We start from the raw sequence: 19,946 nt of genomic DNA, 5'->3' as shown, positions 1-19,946 counted from the left end.
TGACCTGTGACCTTGAAAAAGGTCAAAGGTCAACGAAACCATCGTTAAAGTGTAGAGGTCATTGGAGGTCACGACTAAACAAAATATGAGCCCGATCGCTTTGATAGTTTCCGAGAAAAGATATAAAATGTCTAATTTTTCCTTTGACGCTGACCTGTGACCTTGAAAAAGGTCAAAGGTCAACGAAACCATCGTTAAAGTGTAGAGGTCATTGGAGGTCACGACTAAACAAAATATGAGCCCGATCGCTTTGATAGTTTCCGAGAAAAGTCCAACGTTAAGGTGGTGTCTACGGACGGCCGGCCGGACAGACTAACACTGACCGATTACATAGTCACTTTTTCTCAAGTGACTCAAAAAGTGATTGCCTACCTACCTACCCAATTTTTTTTGGCTATGTTACCGTAACCACACCTATTTTTTTTTTGTGCCTAATCATCCAACACCAAAAGAACCTTCCATCGACCACTTTCTGAAGGATTATCTTTGGAAACAAACAATGGGCAGTCCCGATGATGTGGGTCGTGGGAAACGAATATGGAATTAAAGGGAGTATAATTATAATATTTATTCCTTTTGGGATGGCATGGCTGTAGTAGAGTACGCTATGGTCGTACTGCTTTGCAAAGATGCAGTAAACCGTTTTTCTATTGCGATGGCGTGTGTCGTGTACGACCCATACTTTTTACGTTGAATCCTTCTGTAAAATACAACCCACATCATCTGGACTGTGTAGTCTAAGGCATGATCCAGTGAAGGTTAATTTGATAAGCCGCAGGTATTGCGTATGCTGTGCCGACTTCACAGAATTTCATTAAAAAAAAAGAAAAAAAAGAGTTGCCCTGTAGTGTTCATCAAGTCGTATCAAAATCGATTTTGAATTCCAACTAAATGATATTTCAATTTGTTTTAAATTCCAGCTCGATATATGTATATTGCTACCTGAAGCCTGCCATGCCATTAACCGAGTTGAGCATTTGGCAAAATGTCATTCGGTTTCAATACAAGTTCATTTTCTTGAACTACTTTGCAAAGTCAAAATAGGACTAATGGGTATGGCCTGATATCAAATGTCCTGAAACATGACCATTGCTGTGTTTTGGGGTTTCTGTGTCCAACCAAAGACAAACAGGCACACATACATACATGCAGAGAGAGAGAGATTAAAAGACTAAACCATGTAACATTTTAAAATTTGTCTTCAAATGCTTTATTGACAGAATACAGCAGCTTTTAAAAGAGTAAAACATTACTTGGAAAATATCATGCAAGCATGCAAACACCATATATATATATCAACTATTTACGGTAACAATGCATGTGTATGTCCTCCATCCAACTTGGTTCTGTCCGTGGGAGTTAACCAGAAGCTCCTGAGGATAAAGTTCTAAAACGCATACTTACACACAAGCATTCAGAATCGCTGCCTCCAATGCAAAACATTCACTCGCTTCGAAGGCACTGGTTTGTGAATACTAGGCAGACATTCAAACAGAAAGAGGTTACACTCGATCTACATGTTAAAATATATTCATACACAAGTTCATTCATGACGCTGAATGAGACTTCCAACAAGGTCCTTTCCCAGCAGCTAAAGAGAGATGGTTTGACACAACCTTACAATGTCATTTTTTTGGTGCACAAACATCTACCACGTGGAGTTGATTAAATTAAATTGTATGTACAAGTTGAGAAGCAATGTCACTTCAAGAGCTACAAACACACACATCACTCTTCTGCTGCTAGAAAGATGGAAGACACCAATAAAAATGAGTAAAAATAAAAAGGTAGGAGTGACCGAATGTCTTGTTGAAAATTTCTCACACACATGATTGTGCTTGTCAACAGTTGCACGCAAGATGATGCAACGTCACTAACAAAGCCAGTAAACAATGCCCACAGGAGGTTCTGGTAAACTTCGAAGGGACCGGAGAAACCCTAAAAATTCTCACTCAGACTAGCAAGTACTACACATCCACACTCAGTCAGGCACTAATCTCTGTTCAGGCAGAGTATCACAGTTCTCTACCAGTTGGATGAAGGCAAATAACATGCAGTCACAGATCTCCATTCCAAGGATGGACAGGAAACAGGACGGTACCGGTACAGACACAACAGGCCTGTAGAGCAGTCTTTCTTTGGGTCAATGTAGGTTTCAACGGAATGTTTACCATTTTTCAGGATGGAAATATGGTGAAAAGTTGAACTTTTCAGGAAAGGTTGCCAGCATTTGAAGGTATCCACTATGCTGTTGTCACATCAGCGCAGGATACGCTGAGGCAGTGGATAAAAGCCTAGAGAGGGCAGTTGAAGGAAGGTGGTAACAATCAACTGGGAGACAGCTGTAGGCACCAACCCGCCGAGACGGCGATGATTGGAACACCAGCCAGGCACCAGACTGGCTTGTCTGCAAGTCAGATGCCCGCAGCACATGGGAGCACTGCTGACTGATGTTCTGCACCCCCAGGGCAGCAGTGTCAGCACCTTAGGAGTGAGGTGGAGAGACATGAAGACCAATCAAGAAGCCTGGCCTGCAAGTTCTGTGATGAGGGGCGACTTGAGCTCAGGGATCTGACTGATCTTCATCAGCTTGGATGTACTGTACTTGGTGCGAATGGCCTGTGTGATAAACAAAACATTGATTTTTAGACAAATAAGTAATCCACAATATACAACAGATCCCTTCCACCTAAATATAAAAGTGCACAGACACATCCATGTCTAAAGATGACAATTTATATCTGTCCTCCAGGCCTGATCTGACACCTGGCAGCACTCTTGAAAACAGACTCACAGGTTTAACAGGTACCAAACCCTGAAAGTGTAAATCGTTTCAAAGATCTAGCTTTATCATGGCTAAGAAAACTAATTTTGTACAGTTTGTCCACACATCCAGGGATGTCGTTAGGCGTCGGACATCTGACATATAACGATGAAAATCCCAAATGTCCGATTCACATTGCCGCATGTCGGTCAGATGTCCTATAGTTTTAGCCCGAGCGTGGTCATTGTCCGATATGTACTCCATTCCTTCGGGCGGCGCAATATTTGTTAATTTTCATTTCAAGATACAAATCTTCTAAAAGACCGAACGCTCTCGTGTTCAGCTGACACTGAAGTTGCCAGTGCCGCGTGCGGATATTTTCTTTTGTCGGGAATTCCCAAACCGTTTGCGGTATGCGCCGTTTGGGTATAACCGTCTCGGTGCAGCGCACTGATCTAAAAATAGTGGATTTTTTTTTTAGATCAGTGCATGCTACAGGAGTACGGGAGACAACTCCAACTGACTAAATTTGTCGTCTGCTTTTGTTTTCGATACAAGACGAAGCACTGAATTATGCCGCTGAAAAAACCCTAAAGCCTGCAAAAGATCAGCATTAGATCAAACCGATCATTTTGTTTTTCAACTTTTATCCAAATCATGCAGTTTGTAATCAAAGTAAGAGCTCTGAAGTTGTTCATGTTGGTTTCTTTTTTGTGGTTTCTTTGAAACTGAACAAATACAACATTATACGCACACTGTGTTGATGTATTTACTATATTATGTGTATGTTCTACAGCGCGCGCGCGCGTGTGTGTGCGCATGACTTTGGAACAATTCCATGGAATGTGTTATAAGCTGTTTGGCGCAAATTCATAATGTCCCATTACACTTTCTGAAAGCAGTCAAATGTCCTATTGATGCTGAAGAACTCAGGACATTTGTCATATAGGTATGAATTTGTAGCAACATCCCTGCACATCCAAACCATACTTATGACTATGACTCCCTAATTTCTCAAGCGGGTCAAAGAGAAGTAACAGGAACTTACAGTGAGCTTGCTTGTTTCAGCCTTGTGGACCAGACCCGCCAACTTGGTAGCCAAAGGCTGGAGGTGGTCCTCACTGTATGTGCTGTAGTATGCCAGTGTTTCCGTCTGTTGACAAAACAGTCAATTACTGTAACCACACACAAACAAATCTTTCCCTACAACTAACCACACTGAGTGAAAGTAAATACACTTCAGTCTTTATAGAATTGTATGATGTAAAGCCATAGAACTCTGAATAAGGCTTTTTTTCAGACAAGGTAAATAAAAAAAGAACGCTTGAGTCGTGATTAATCATTCAGTCAAGCAATAGCACATAATCTCACACCTTCAAATATGACATTGGAGGGGGAATAATTTTTTTTCTTGGCCTAAATGATACAAAACGCAAAATAAAATGGAAAGTTACTGACAAACACATCTACTGATCTAGTCCAAGTTCAACTGCAAGGTCATAACTCATGGTCAAATACTAAATGTTGATAACTGAATAAGACTACAGACCAGAGATATATATTGAATACCCCCCCACCCCCTTTCAATGAACAATGGTGCTGTCAATGCAAAAGTCCAACTCACCCATGGAGAGTTGTCCAGCAGCTTTATGGAGAGGTACAGGGCAGCAGCAGCTATCTGGGAGGGCGGCAAGTGGACCATGTCATACTCCGTTATGGTCAGCTCCATCATGTACTTTGCTAATGTATGCTTCGTAGCATCAACCTGTAAAACATGACAATGTCAAGAGAACCTAGAACAAGAAGAGCAAACGCTCGATCGAGTCACTTTCGCAGTTCTGAATATTATATGAGGCATCAGATGGACAGGAAGAAATTGCTATTCACAACACAATGAGTCACGTTCACATAAAATTTGAGCCCGGTCACTTTTATAGTTTCCGAGAAAAGCCCAACGTTAAGTTGTGTGTTGCCGAACAGAAAAGGCTAGTTATCTCCCTTGTTTTTCTGATAACGTTCGTAAAAGGCTACAGATGTAAATACTTTGATGTAAAGAATAATCCTACAAAGTTTCAATCACATCCGATGAACTTTGTCAAAGATATAAAATGTCTAATTTTTCCTTTGACGCTGACCTGTGACCTTGAAAAAGGTCAAAGGTCAACAAAACCATCGTTAAAGTGTAGAGGTCATGACTAAACAAAATATGAGCCCGATCGCTTTGATAGTTTCCGAGAAAAGTCCAACGTTAAGGTGGTGTCTACGGACGGCCGGCCGGCCAGACTAACACTGACCGATTACATAGAGTCACTTTTTCTCAAGTGACTCAATAAACCATTCCATACGGTTCCTTTGTTCAAGGTGCTTTTTTCTCATGCACAACATGTTGAAAATCACCCCAGATCTGTCTAGGCTTTACATAGAATAAGAGGATAGAAGCATCCTGAAACTCAAATACTTTGTGAAGATAAACAGACTGGCCGTTTTATGTGCAAATGCCTTTTCTTTCTTTATTTGGTGTTTAACGTTGTTTTCAACCATTTAAGGTTATATCCCGACGGCGAAAGGGGGGAGATGGGATAGGGGAAAGGGGGTAGATGGGATAGAGCCACTTGTTAATTGTTTCTTGTTCACAAAAGCACTAATAAAACAAGAAGAGCAAACGCTCGATCGAGTCACTTTCGCAGTTCTGAATATTATATGAGGCATCAGATGGACAGGAAGAAATTGCTATTCACAACACAATGAGTCACGTTCACATAAAATTTGAGCCCGGTCACTTTTATAGTTTCCGAGAAAAGCCCAACGTTAAGTTGTGTGTTGCCGAACAGAAAAGGCTAGTTATCTCCCTTGTTTTTCTGATAACGTTCGTAAAAGGCTACAGATGTAAATACTTTGATGTAAAGAATAATCCTACAAAGTTTCAATCACATCCGATGAACTTTGTCAAAGATATAAAATGTCTAATTTTTCCTTTGACGCTGACCTGTGACCTTGAAAAAGGTCAAAGGTCAACGAAACCATCGTTAGAAGTGTAGAGGTCATTGGAGGTCACGACTAAACAAAATATGAGCCCGATCGCTTTGATAGTTTCCGAGAAAAGTCCAACGTTAAGGTGGTGTCTACGGCCGGCCGGCCGGCCGGCCGGCCGGACAGACTAACACTGACCGATTACATAGTCACTTTTTCTCAAGTGACTCAAAAATTGCTCCAGGGGCTTGCAACGTAGTACAATATATGACCTTACTGGGAGAATGCAAGTTTCCAGTACAAAGGACTTAACATTTCTTACATACTGCTTGACTAAAATCTTTACAAACATTGACTATATTCTATACAAGAAACACTTAACAAGGGTAAAAGGAGAAACAGAACCTGTTAGTCGCCTCTTACGACATGCTGGGTAGCATCGGGTAAATTCTTTCTCGTCCCAACCAATATGGGACTCCCCCTAACCCGCGGGGGGTTGTGCAAATGCCATTAATTCTTGAACCAATAGTGTCAATGTCTGGAAATGTTAGTAATCACTGGTACAGCCCTGCCAACCCTTGTGAAGCCTAAGTGTAATAATTTACATTTGGTGCTTTAATGTAGTAGTCATAATGGCCAATACTGTCTGCAGTGCCATTTTGCAGTGTGGAATATGTTTTATGCCACAAAACTGGACTGCTACATGGAGTGAGAATCAGAAATGAGTCCCAGGACTCGCAAGAAAGAGCAAACTGTTGCACGATTGTGACTGTAGCAATTCTAAGCTTGGCCTAACAGTGCAGCAATATGTCTTCAATACTACGTTGAATGCATAACATTTGGCAGCTCTGCTGGTAAAGCATCAGTTACCAACAAGCATAATTTACCTGCCAACTTAAACAATATTGTTTCCATACGGTTACATCACTGGCAGCCACGCTGCCTCCACCACACAAACCCTCCAAAAGGGAGGGAATCAGCATGTATAGCACATGTCATTCTTACCTGTCCTGCTTTTGAATTTCTCCTCAGAAAATGAAGACACAATGGCTTTCCAAAGGAAAAGTTTAAAGTCCTGAGTATATCACGTTCCATTTCACGAATGTCTGCCTTTGAGTAGGCATTGTCTGTGATGTAAACAAAATCTGCAACTTCTGGAGCAAACATTTCCTCGTACTTGGAAGCTAGCAGCATAGCTGTCACTCCGACTAGTTGTAGCTTGTTTCGAATCACAGGTTTCTCCTGAAAATCAGAAACAGCGATCATATAAGAGCAAGATCAGGAAAACCAGTTTATGCTAGTTGGAGTCAAAACTACAGAAAATAAAGAAAACAAACACGAAAGGGAAAAAAAGACGGGAGAAGACCAAATCTTGCTCGATTTGCATGGTTTTCTCAATGGCTCAGTGGATATTTTCAGCAGTGATAAATCTTCAGCAATCATTCTAATTCTATCCTGTGACTTAATATATATATACGCTGGTAAACTTTTGTCCCGCCTCAAGATCAAAACCTAGGAGTAAGATTTGGAAAATTGGCGTAATGATTTGATTCGTTTTGAGCCGACCGACCTAGCGCTGCTCATTAATAGGACTCCTAATTGCTCCGGCAAGTCAAAACTGCTGAAAACTTGTCTGCTGGCACAGTATGGCTCAAGGTGACATGACAGAGGTTGGGTAGTTACCTGCAGGTATCGATCAATGATGGCAACAGTGAGATAGAGGGTCTCTTGCAGCAAGTGGAAGCGGTGATGTACCTGACACAACCAGTCAACCAGAATCGACCGCATCTTGCCCGTGATGTCTGCCCCGTCAAGGTAGTGATGGCGCACAAACAGTCGCTTCTGTGGAATAAAGCAACAATCGGTTCACTCAGAAAGTTTAAAATGCAGCATCCAGTCCCCAATTATGCACTTTACTCAGACCTGTTTACCCCCATAAGTGTTATGGAGTAATGCTCAGCCCCAAAAATAGTAATCCTGGCACAAAAATAGTAATCATCCAGCATTCGTCGCCAATTACAACGCACATGACAACTGTGTCTGCGAAACGCAATCATGAACATATATCCATCATTCACAAACAAAACAGTCAGTTTTTGTAGTCATCATAATTTCAAAGAAGATCACATCAAAAGCACATGCATCACCGATTCCTTTTCTTTTGCTCGTAGTAGGCCTTTTTCAGTGTGTCAAGCGCTTCTCTACTGTACTTTTGCGCTTGCCGAATGAGTGAGGGCGAGACTTCACCACTAGAAGGCTCTCCAGCGTCTCATCAGACAGACATGATCTCTTGTCAGTCCTGTGCTTTTTCACCCCATTTTGCCATTGAAAAAAAAACCCAATGCCAAACATGTAAAACTTTTTTTTTTACATTTTTTTTATTTATGAAAATCGTAGTCTTGACAAGGATAGCGGAATGGCATATTATTTAATAAATTACGCCAAAATCGTAAGGGTAAACAGGTCAGTTTACTTGTAAAAAAAAAGAGTTTACTTTAAGACAAATCCTTGTTTGTTTGTTTGTTTATTTGTTGCTTAACGTCCAGCCGACTACGCAGAGCCATATCAGGACGAGGAAGGGGGGGGATGAAGGGGGCCACTTGTCAAGCGATTCCTGTTTACAAATGCACTAACCCATTACTTGTGTCCCAGCAGGCTTTAGTAAAACTAAATTAATACCTACTGGAAGATTACCAGTTTCCAGTATGTTAAAATAGGCTTAACCTATCTACTGCTGGGCTTACATCAGAACACTAACAGATTAAACTATACATGAATCGCGAGACAAGCGGCAAGAGAAGAGATTTTTGGAAAAAATACAGGTGAATGAGCAAGAAGGCAGAAAAAAATTCATGAAGAAAAAGAGAGCATGACAGAAAAGAGGAACCAAAAATCTACATAACAGCAAACTAGAAAGCTCCTGCGGTTCCAAAAACAGGAGGGGCCTTTAATTTCATAACCGCAGTGCCCCACTGCGGGAACAAATCCTTGTAAGTCTTCGAAGAAAATATGACTTTTGGAGGCTACAAAAACCTAGCTGAAAACTAAAACAATCTCATTGAAAGATGAACCAGGTTTACAACATCCAAACCTCAGCACAACATCCATCTCCCAACAAGAAGGGCAAAGCCCATACGACTCACATGCTTGACCTAAACCTAGCAATGACATCATACACTAAGAACTGCTTTACACATTTTTCCTACCAAAATACATGTGGTCATCCAAGGTCATGCAACACAAAGCTGTTAATTCAAGATATAGGAAGTACAATGGTGCTTATTGGCTCTTTCTACCATGAGATATGGTCACTTTTAGTGGTTCACTACCTTATTTTGGTCACATTTCATAAGGGTCAAAGTGACCTTGACCATATGTGACCAAATGTGTCTCATGATGAAAGCATAACATGTGCCCCACATAATTTTTAAGTTTGAAACAGTTATCTTCCATAGTTCAGGGTCAAGGTCACTTCAAAATATGTATACAATCCAACTTTGAAGAGCTCCTGTGACCTTGACCTTGAAGCAAGGTAAACCAAACTGGTATCAAAAGATGGGGCTTACTTTGCCCTATATATCATATATAGGTGAGGTATTCAATCTCAAAAACTTCAGAGAAAATGTGAAAAATAGCTGTTTTTTAGACAACATTTATGGCCCCTGCGACCTTGACCTTGAAGCAAGGTCAAGCTGCTATGTATGTTTTTGGGGGCCTTGTCATCATACACCATCTTGCCAAATTTGGTACTGATAGACTGAATAGTGTCCAAGAAATATCCAACGTTAAAGTTTTCCGGACGGACGGACGACTCGGGTGAGTACATAGACTCACTTTTGGTTCGCATGCGAGTCAAAAAGGATCCACTCAATACAAAAAACAACTGCAGACACAACAGGTGATTGTTCGTTCATGGGCTGAAACTCCCACAGTTTTTACGTGTATGACCGTTTTTACCCTGCCATTTAGGCAGCCACACGCCGCTTTCGGAGGAAGCATGCTGGGTATTTTTGTGTTTCTATAACCCACCGAACTCTGACATGGATTACAGGATCTTATTCGTGCGCACTTGGTCTTGTGCTTGCGTGTACACACGGGGGTGTTCGGACACCGAGGAGAGTCTGCACACAAAGTTGACTCTGAGAAATAAATCTCTCGCCGAACGTGGGAACGAACTCGCGCTGACAGCGGCCAACTGGATACAAATCCAGCGCGCTACCGACTGAGCTACATCCCCACCCTGACTCCAACAGATAAAATGGCAAACTTCGCTGTAGACTCGCCTCCATCTGGTGCATGTAGTCGTAGATATCACAGACATACTCGCTGACCAGCTGGGGATTGTCATGGTCATTGGCGTCAATGTCTTCCACAGGCACCAGAGCTCGAGAGAAGGCATCAGCTCGATCCTCAGAAATGTCCATAGGAGCCACTGGCATCACTGAGGCTGGGACTGGCTCCACTATCACTGCCGGCTCCTGGGAGAAAGGTAAAATCAGTTCACATCCAACTAAAGCTGAATTTCACCAGGGGAGGTTCTTACTCTTAGTTACACTACAACTAGTGAACATCTCACAAAAGCTAAATTGAATATTTGACCGGGCTAGGACTTACAACCACCAAAGAGGTCAATGATATGTAGCATGAACTTATCTCTTCATGAGCAGCACCAAGAAAGGATGGCGAAAGGTAAATGTAATATTAGTTATGGCATGTTGCTAAATGAACATACTTTTAATAGGTTTTTAGCATTTGCCAAAATCTGAGCAATGCTGATTCAATCACCAAAGTGAAAATTTAAAATCTTCTGCTCTAAGTAAACCAATATATACCTTGAAGTCACAGTAGACCTCTGTCTTAAGCGCTGTGGCCTTGACGCTGGTGCTGAGAGAGCTCAGGGATGTTGCTGCCGTGACTGCTGGAGCAGCAGGGGGTGCCATGGTTACTGCTTGGGCTAGAGCTCGCCGTGTTATCGTCTTCTGACGTGTGATTGCAGGCTGTTGACCCAAGATTTCCTTCTTGATAGCACCATTTTTCTTGAGAGGGTCAAGGGTGAGACTGGAGACTTTGGCTCCAATGTTGCCGATGTCCCCTAGAGCAAACCGAGAGCCCATTGCCTGTTCCATGGCTGCCTTGCTTGGGACCGTGGCGTCTATGTTGTCGTTCATCTTGGAGTCTGTGCTGCTGCCCGCTTTTCTGGCCTGCAACAACAACAAATCCTTATAGAACCTTTATATCACATCAGGGCCTAGCATTGGAAAAAGTGAGTTCAGCTTACAAAAGAAGATTGAGCAACTAAATTATGCCATTGTCCGTATCGGCACATTACTTCTTCTGACTTGCCTTCGGAACGAAATCCAGCCATTCCCACTTCCAGGAATACCTGGATTCTTTGTCACTGAATGGCTGACCACGTTCAACAATGTTGCTTCGAGACATTATTTCAAGTCAAGAGCCACAAAACACCGGCACAAAGCATGCTCGCGCGATGCCAGAGGAAGTGCGTGCTCAAGCAAACTGTCAAACCGATTGAGAATTGAACCGAACGGCGCACAAAACGAAAGCTGGGAGTGAGTGGGACTGTTTGGGAATAACAGGTTTTTGCATTTCGGCGTACACCAAATCGAGTTCCGCGTACTGGTGATGTTATTTCGGCGTAAAGTACGCAGAACGGCTTACAATGCTAGGCCCTGTTATATAAATTATACTTCAAGAGAAGAGGAGATGAACAAAATTACCCCTCAGTCAACATGTGGGGGGAGGAATCGGCCACAGAAATGTAGTTTGCAATTACACCAAGAACTCGGCCTGTCATTGTCCAACTTACAAACACCCAGTAAAAAAACAAAAAGAATGTGCAATGTAGTACTCCAAGCAGACACAAGTTCAGGTAATAAGAAACCTAATTAGTCTTGTGTGAGCTCCAGACATATCCTAGAAAGGTTTCCCTGTAACTAAGTGAAATAATTTGGAAATGTCTACTGCTGTGAGTAGTCTGTAGCAGTTGCACTTGTTAGGTCACACTTAGTTACAGTAACATATCGAGATTCAAATACCGTAACAATACTCGGATAAAGAACATTACACAACTAAAATGTTAAACCTGAAGCAAATAACAGTTAGGCTGTGGTTGGAGAACCGGCGAGCTGGATCCCGAGCCTGGGGGTTCAAGCACTGGTGAGTCGGTGCTCGAGCCCCCAGGCTCAGGAACCGGCACTCACCCTGTAAATCATTATTTTGTGATTGTGTAGGATGTTCGCTGTTCAATTCAAAGAACTGTGGAGAAAGATTGATAATAATCAGTGTTGGATTCACAAAGACGTGTAGTATTTCGGCAACAATGTGGTTACTGATGAGCGACTGACCGTAGCGAGAAATATGCGGTTTGTTCGCAGGTGTCAGCGAGATTCTGTCGAAGTGTCCCGATGCAAAGTAGATTTATCTTTTGCCATAAATAAAACATGTTTGTTGTTTTTTGTTTGTTTCTATGTTAAGTTAAACAGATTTTTTTTAAATAGAAAAAATAAAAATGGACCGGCAACGATCGAACCGGCGACCTCATCTCTAGCGCATATCACTACCGACTGAGCTAAGAAGGCAAGCTGACCGATATGTGAAAAATAGGAAAGTCTATTTATTGAGATACTGGGGACTGCCGGTACCCAAGCCTGGGGGCTCCGGATCCCGAGACACTCCCAACAGTTAACACTTTAACAGAACCAAGAACAGAAAAATGTATCGTTCGACTGTTGAGGACATGTCCAGGCCAGGCATATGACTGAGAATGACTGAGTGTTAATGGCACAAACTGTTATTGTTAAACTGTTTTACTTTTAATATTTTTGAACCGTTTTGAACAGTATGAAATGCTGGTACATGTACAACCTTAGCCTAATGACTTACATGTACTGTTCAGCGAACCGTCGATACAAAGGAATTCACACACAGTAATGTTCACTTTCAGCGTTTCCGAGTTCAGTTGAATGTCCTGGCAATTTTGGCGTACCGCCTTCCACAAGAACTCTGGCAGTTTTCACGTATAAAAACTCTCCAGTATCTTTAGCACTATTAGCAGGAGCGATACACCGACACCACCAGAGAAGAGTTATGGCGGTACTGGCCTTGCCAGACATGTCAGTTGTCAGGTCTGGTCTCAACAACGCCAGAGCGGAAACTGAAGTTCGAACAGATTAGGCAAGCCACAACTTGTTTGCAATAACACCGACCCACGCTTCAAGACCCGTTGACAAAGCAAAAAAGCAAATTATTGTCTTGACGTTTGCACCCATCAGCCAGACAATCCTAGAGAACAACACCGCTGACAAAACTTCCAACAAGAAGAGTATTCACTGATTTTTCAATAACAGATTCAGAAACAAAACAAAAATGTCGGGAGGAAAAGCTTGTTCGTGCATGTTTGGAAGCGTATGTTGTTCGCATTCACAGCAATATAACAAACAGTGCATTTCAACTTTGGTAAACACACTCACCAATTCAGAACGTGTTATTGCCATCGTGCTCAGAATAGAAAAGGCTGATTCTGCTGCACTGTCCGGTGATGCGTAGTCATCAGTCTCTCATTGCAATATCACGATCATCACGTTTTTCCTGCGGGAATCTTCAAATAACTGAAGTATTTCATTGATTGGTTGCTGCAGTGTAAGGCAAAATTCTATTGGCTGAATTTGTTGTCGGTTGTCTGACAACGAAGTCGATATGAATAAACCATGAAAAAATTGTTTGTTAACATACAGAAATGTTTTATATACAGAAAGACCATAGAAAAAGGAGCAACAGTAAAGAATATAATCCATATAAGTTCTATTTAGCGAGTCAAAATCTGTCCGAGCCTCGGACGGAGACTGACGGACGTTCACGGAAATGTCCATATATGGAAAGCATGACAATGTTCGTCTGCAATCTACTTCCGTCGTCTGTTCATGTGGCGCCCAGTCTGTAAGACAACGATCGCCGTTGCAGCTCTTTAACCGGAGACACTCTAAGTACAACGATTTTTGGTTGTCCGCTCGTTACACATTCTGTATAATATCTTATCGCACAGACTAGAGTAACCGCGAAATGCACATGTTTGTAATGTAACATCGTGCAACTAAAAGGCTTTTGTCTCCCACTCGATCGCAGTCCCAGGGTTGGATCAAGTTGAAAAGTGAAATTATAAACCGTTTACATAGATGACGTTTACCCAGATGCAACTATCGACATACTGTTCTTTGCAAATGTACGATAACAATACAGGAAGATTCAGAAGATAACCGTACGATTTTTGCGTGGCATTTTTTCTTCATTCCAGCTTTATTTCTTGGTTATCTCCCTTAGACCATACTCCGCGTAACCCACCCAGTTTTGGGTTCTTCAAGGGAACTGAAAAGTGACATAGACCAGGAACACACAGACACGGATGTAATAGAACTATAAACGCAAGTACAGATATAACTGGGAACACAATGCCACACATGTGTTTACATGAATGCACAAATCATTCTGAACAAACCAACAACATTTTAACCAGTGACCCTTTAATTGCTGAACAAGCATGACATCCTCCTGCAGTCATACAGGTTTCACTTACAAATTGACAGGCAGATAAAAAGCAAAAGCCCACAGGTACTGTTTAACAAATACAAATAAACAAAGAAATCACTTAAAAATATTCAAAAATATATTTACTCACAAATATACAAATATTAGCATGGAAACCTACAGACATGGCGAAAAGAAATCGACTGACATATATACATTAACAAATAACAAACACGCATACACAATATATTTACCATTATACAAGTAGGCAGACACACACACACACGACTTTGGCCAAAACAAGACACACCCAGCTCACCTTTATCCCTTTTTTCCCAAAACACCCATATCCCAGCCCCACCCACCCAAAAAAGGTCAGTGGTATTGGTAGGGGCTTTCTATTGGTGTTGTCAATACTTTTTGTTGTGCAATTTACTGTCTTAATTCTATGGATGTTTTAGAAAGGTAGGCCAAATTTAAGATCACAAAAAAACAAAAAAAAACATCTGAGAAAATCTGGTCTGAATGTTGCGGGAGTTTGAAAATGGAGGTACAATTGTTACATGTAAATGTACAATGGTTGTGAACAGAAAATCATAAAGCATGGTCTTAAAAAGGGGAAGAGGGGGGAGGGGGTTGGGCATTGTGTGAGTGTTTGAGGGTGGTGGTGGTGGTAGGGACGGGTTAGTGGGGGTTGGGATTTGTCTCAAAAATTGAAGGGTCTTAACTGGGGGTTCCACTGTGCTTGGTTACTTTATGATGTACTGTGTGTTTGGACTTCTATGAACCTTATTGTAATTTAGTTATATGTGACCCTCCACCACGGAATGAGTCGCATGTCACCGTTGCATGATTTTCATATTTTTACATTTTCCTAAAGAGTGTTTGATGCTCTATCCAGTGGTGAAAACTGTTTTAGAAAAGAGCAAAAACTGTTTGAGTTATAAGCCTGTGACTAAGGTGACCCTCACACTGTTACCAGACACTCCCCGGACTTATATTAAGCCTAGCGCAGAACCGCGCGAGGTGACATGCGACTCATTTCATGGTGGAGGGTCACATATGTACATATTTTAGTCTGTTTTCCCATGATTCAGATAGTGTTTGGGGTTTCAAAATATTGCAATGTGTTGCCTTGTCATTAATTTGTTAGTGATTCACGTGTACTTTTTAGGCTTTGGCTCAGCTCAGAATTCCACTGTTTCATAACAGCAATATGTTGCTGAACAGCTTTTAAAAAGAATTCCTAATCCTATAGTGCTCCACCAGTTCATCTCATAGTTCCTATTGTCTTTTGGACACCTATCAGGAGTCCATTGTATCATCAGAGAACAGTGCTTCCTGTGATAAGACCCCCTTGGGATCAGAAAAAGTGTCCTTAAATTCAGGTATTTTTGGGAAAAGTTTGACAAATCAACAGCAGGTGTCCTCTCATTGAAGGTGTCCTCTCATCAGAGGAGCCTGTTACCTCGGTACATGTACGACTGTACCATTTCACTGCATGGAGTTTTCTTGTGAGTAAAGTCAGGTTAGGATCAGGGACTAACTATGCTTAATGTTTTGGGTGAGGTTAAGCTCAGGTTGGGGCAACACCACAGGCTGTGAGGCAATCTAGTGACGACTACATTGTCAAATATCAGAGTGGAAATACATGTACAGACATTTGATTGTTTAAACCACAGTATCAGCACTTTTACTGTACAGTGGAACCCTGTTTCAAGACACCACACTTCCCCGCACCCCTCTATTCCTCTATTGCTTGATGACCCCCCACCCCCACCCCCGACCCCTTAAACCACCTGATTTTGGTCTTAGATTTTCTGCTCATAATGTCTGTACATTTACTTCTTAGACTTTTTGATACAGTCAATTTTCCCCAGCATGCACTGTAAAAGGTTAAAACATTGTTGTTAACAGTATTTCTGTCCAACTCATTCAGTTTCAGTGTGGATTGCAACCAGCTTCTGTCACCTACAAGATGGAGGACATTAAGAAGAGATTGGATTTTGACAACCCATTCCTTCAGCACCAGGTCAGTCATTCTGCTTGGATTCTTTTTTAGTACAGTGGAACCCCCCCCCCCCCCCCCCCTTTAAAGACCCTGTTTTCTCAGTCTGTTCATAACCTCTGTAAATTCACCCCCACTTTAAGACCCCCTCATTTTTAAGACCTTTTTGATGTGTTTTGTAAACTTCTCTGAGTCTTTCTGTTTTGTTGGTGTTTTTGTGTGAAGTTATTTGAATTCTGTCCTGTTTTGTTGATGTACCCACTGTACTGAGAGAAAATGTAAGTTTTACGCCCTCACCGCAAAGCCATTAGGGGCATGTTACATGGGAAAACCTGGCTTTGCATGTTAATAAAAATAAAAAAATGCGGGGGGGAATGTAGACAGTTGGCTGCCGGCTGCTAGAGGAGACCTGAAATGGGCTAGGGACTGAGTTGGGTCGTCTTGGGTCAGTGCTGAAATGGTTACTTTATTGTTGGCCGAACGGACACCCGGGCTTCATATTTTTGCATGCATATATTCGTGTTTCCAAGGCCTGAGGCTTTCGCTGTGACCCTGTCCTCTCATTGAAGGTGTCCTCTCATCAGAGGAGCCTGTTACCTCGGTACATGTACGACTGTACCATTTCACTGCACTATGTGAACTAAATGTTTTATACTTTTTGAGAAAAAAAAGTTCTATGGTGCTGGAAGGTAAGCTTGTCAATACAAAGCGACTCTCCCAGGCCAGAGGTGCAGTGCAGGGTCCTCCATATTCTTACATCAGAGTGATGGATTAATTTACTTTGTGAACTTTTCTGATTTGTTTTTAGCGCTGTACTTTGTGAACTTTATTGACAAAAATCTTATTGAAGGGTAAATATGTCAACATGAATTGACTCCCCCAGGCCTGAGCTGTGCAGAGTCATTCATCGGACTGATGAAATAATGTGCACTGACTTGCGTTCTTGGCTCATCCAAGTCACCAGGGGAGACTTAGAAATGATCTGTGGGCAACAACCTCTTCTTGACCATGTGACATGATCGATTTGCACTTACCAACCAGCTGCAAAAGTGTGGTGGCAAATATATACTGGCACATTCACTTTTCTACTTTAATTGTGATCCGAGCCAGTCAAGATAAACTTCATGAAGAACCTTAATAATGTACGTCTGGACGCCATATGTGTTCAAGCAACCAGTTAACACACACAATGCTTTAACCCTGCAAAGTTTAGTATGTATAATGTGAGAGGTAATAAAGATAAACATGTTGCGTGAACCATGCAATAGTTGATATGATAGTGTGAAAGGTGATAAAGATAGCTGGAGATTAGATACCTTGACTCCAGCATCTTGCGATCTGTCTCATCAACATTAGAGGTTCTCTTCACACAGATTTATGATGAGGAGTTCACAGATGATTGGAAAGGAGTACAGCTTTATGACTATAGTTTCACACCTTGGCGTACGTGGTAACCTCTGTTTCTAGTTGCCTCCCTAGTATTATGCTGACGGGTGATTTGCTTTTTGAATGCATTATTTGTTCCTCCACATTAGGAGGGCACGATGTATTTGGAAGCAAATTAACACACAAGCAAGCAAGGTGGGGCACAGAAAATGGGTGCTTGAGAAGTGGGAGTGCGGGATATGGGAATGTCGTATTGGGATGCCTCAGGGGAGGAGGCTCTTTGGGGATGGGAGGGGAGGAAGGGGAGATGGGGGGGGGGGGGGGGGGGTATCACGTTAGCTCAAAAGGACAAACGCTTGGCTTCTTCTTCGAGCTCTTTATTCAAGATAATCATACATGGGGTGTCGCATGTCCATTGCCATCTGTATCCAGTGCGCATGTGCAAAAGTACAATTACTTCCTATCACATGACATAATTACATACGTCATCTTATGACCACTATCGTCACAGGGGGGAGCAGCAAAGACTATGAGGCAGCCCTCTCGACAGACTTGCTGTGAGCCAAAAGGTATAAATACTGATGCAATTTCGTTTCGTTATATCACATGTGAAAATCATGTCCAATGTAGGCACTTAGACCTATCAGACATGCCCCCAATTCAGTTCAGTTGAAACTAGATCGAGACCTTCACACATAGCAAAGACCCCTATAGGCACGCAAAATCTGAACCCCTTATTTTCACAGCCCAAAGGTAGTATAATGAGAACTAGCTACGCATACATGACACGGTCACTTACAAAACTGCAGGGTAAACTTTTTTTTAACATGTATTACCTTATGAAGAAGTGTTTCAATTGCCGTTGGGAGGGGGGGGGGAGAGGGGTAGGGGGAGGTGTTTAGGGGAGTGGGAAAGTGAATTTGCCAAGAAACGCTAACTTAGAGACCAGTCCACTGAAGAGGGATGAAGCGGAGATGATGAGAGCCACCCGGAGCGGAGTGATAGGGACAGCTCAGCAGTTGTTTCACTCGGAAGTGTTGCCGACTTCGTAATTCGTCACGAGGAACGAGCCCCCGGGGATGTTCGTCCAACACTGATGTGCGAAATTATTTGTTTCACTTGGGGACATTTTTACAACTTAGTGGTGACAGTTTGTGATTGTAATGGAGTGGTTATTGATCTTAGTTGACACGTTGAATCAGTTACAGTTTCGTACATGCGTACGTTGATGTATTCAAGCATTTATGTAAAATCGAAAGACTCTCGTGGCTTGTCCGTGACTGATTTGACCAATTACGTTTTTCATTTTGTCAAGCAAGGAGACACTCTTAGTTTGCGCGTGGGTAGGTGTGTTTGGGCGTGTTTGCATATCTATCAGTGCCGCATCGAAAGACTCCAATATCCCGCTATCAGTCTGTCAGACTACAGTACCAAAAGTGCACGATGGCAGTAGCACGTCAAAAGCGCGTCCGCACAGCTACCTGTCGAACTCATACGAACCTAATGAACTTATAGCACCGAGCCATCCCCGACTGACCGAGGTGTTTCATGGAATCTCAGCATCGTCATTTTGGACAGTCGTCAACGCGCCAGAGAAAATTGCTCGCAGTTGCATGAGAATCTGGCGTGTCCGTTGAGCGACGAAGGAAGGGGACTGAGAAGATGAGGCAGATGAGCGAACTCGGCTGGGGAAGTTCGACTGTCCGAGCGGTAATTAACTGAAAATGACCCCTTCAGTACTGAGTGTAAAAGTTGAGGTCCGGCAATCCTACAAACGGTGGACGTCCCGGAGATGTGGATGTATGCGTGTCTGCTCAATTGGCGATCTCTCGTCATCGTCTGTGGGAGAGTGAAAGCGTGGGACAAGAGAGAGAGAGAGGGTGAGAGAGAGGGGGAGTGAGAGAGAGAGAGAGAGAGATAGAAGAGAGAGAGAGAGAGAGAGAGAGAGAGAGAGAGAGAGAGAGAGAGAGAGAGAGAGAGAGAGAGAGAGAGAGAGAGAGAACCCACCTGAAACTGAAACTGAACTTTATTACCAAAGGATAGAGGTTTTAGGCAAAGCCTAATCTTACAACCTGTCCCTATATATACAAACACTTAATACAGACGCAAATAATATAGATAGTAAGAAGCAAAAAGGTTATAGGAGAGAGAGAGAGAGAGAGAGAGAGAGAGAGAGAGAGAGAGAGAGAGAGAGAGAGAGAGAGAGAGAGAGAGAGAGAGAGAGAGAGAGATACAAGAAGTTTTATTGTCCTCATCAATACAAGGAAATTTGGCATG

At 42.3% G+C, this 19,946-nt stretch overlaps 1 protein-coding gene across 2 annotated transcripts; it reads right to left on the bottom strand.

Annotated features, from left to right (window-relative positions):
* Positions 1-1,194: 1,194 nt before the first annotated feature.
* Positions 1,195-13,379, bottom strand: LOC138948863 (G2/mitotic-specific cyclin-B-like). Of its 2 annotated transcripts, none has more exons than XM_070320496.1 (8): positions 13,225-13,379; positions 10,567-10,935; positions 10,018-10,212; positions 7,418-7,576; positions 6,740-6,976; positions 4,389-4,529; positions 3,813-3,917; positions 1,195-2,619 (listed from the first exon to the last, which is right to left on the bottom strand). In XM_070320496.1, exons 1-8 carry the CDS (start codon positions 13,246-13,248, stop codon positions 2,518-2,520), a joined length of 1,332 nt encoding a protein of 443 aa, XP_070176597.1. In that variant the 5' UTR covers positions 13,249-13,379; the 3' UTR covers positions 1,195-2,517. The 2 variants fall into 2 exon arrangements, with proteins under 2 accessions (XP_070176597.1, XP_070176605.1); XM_070320504.1 differs by lacking the exon at positions 13,225-13,379 and adding an exon at positions 12,638-12,923.
* Between the last annotated feature and the right edge of the window lie 6,567 nt (positions 13,380-19,946).

This window comes from Littorina saxatilis, linkage group LG1 (assembly GCF_037325665.1).
Source record: "Littorina saxatilis isolate snail1 linkage group LG1, US_GU_Lsax_2.0, whole genome shotgun sequence".
NCBI classification, from domain to species: domain Eukaryota; kingdom Metazoa; phylum Mollusca; class Gastropoda; order Littorinimorpha; family Littorinidae; genus Littorina; species Littorina saxatilis.
This window is presented reverse-complemented; position numbering and strand designations above follow the sequence as displayed.

Excerpts from the sequence above, each read along its gene's own strand:
- LOC138948863 (XM_070320496.1), bottom strand. The coding sequence starts at position 13,248 with ATGGCAATAACACGTTCTGAATTG. Across the intron at positions 7,577-10,017 it reads ACTACATGCACCAGATGGAG|AAGCGACTGTTTGTGCGCCA; the intron begins GCGAGTCTACAG and ends TTTATTCCACAG. Across the intron at positions 4,530-6,739 it reads GAAATTCAAAAGCAGGACAG|GTTGATGCTACGAAGCATAC; the intron begins GTAAGAATGACA and ends CATGTTTTACAG.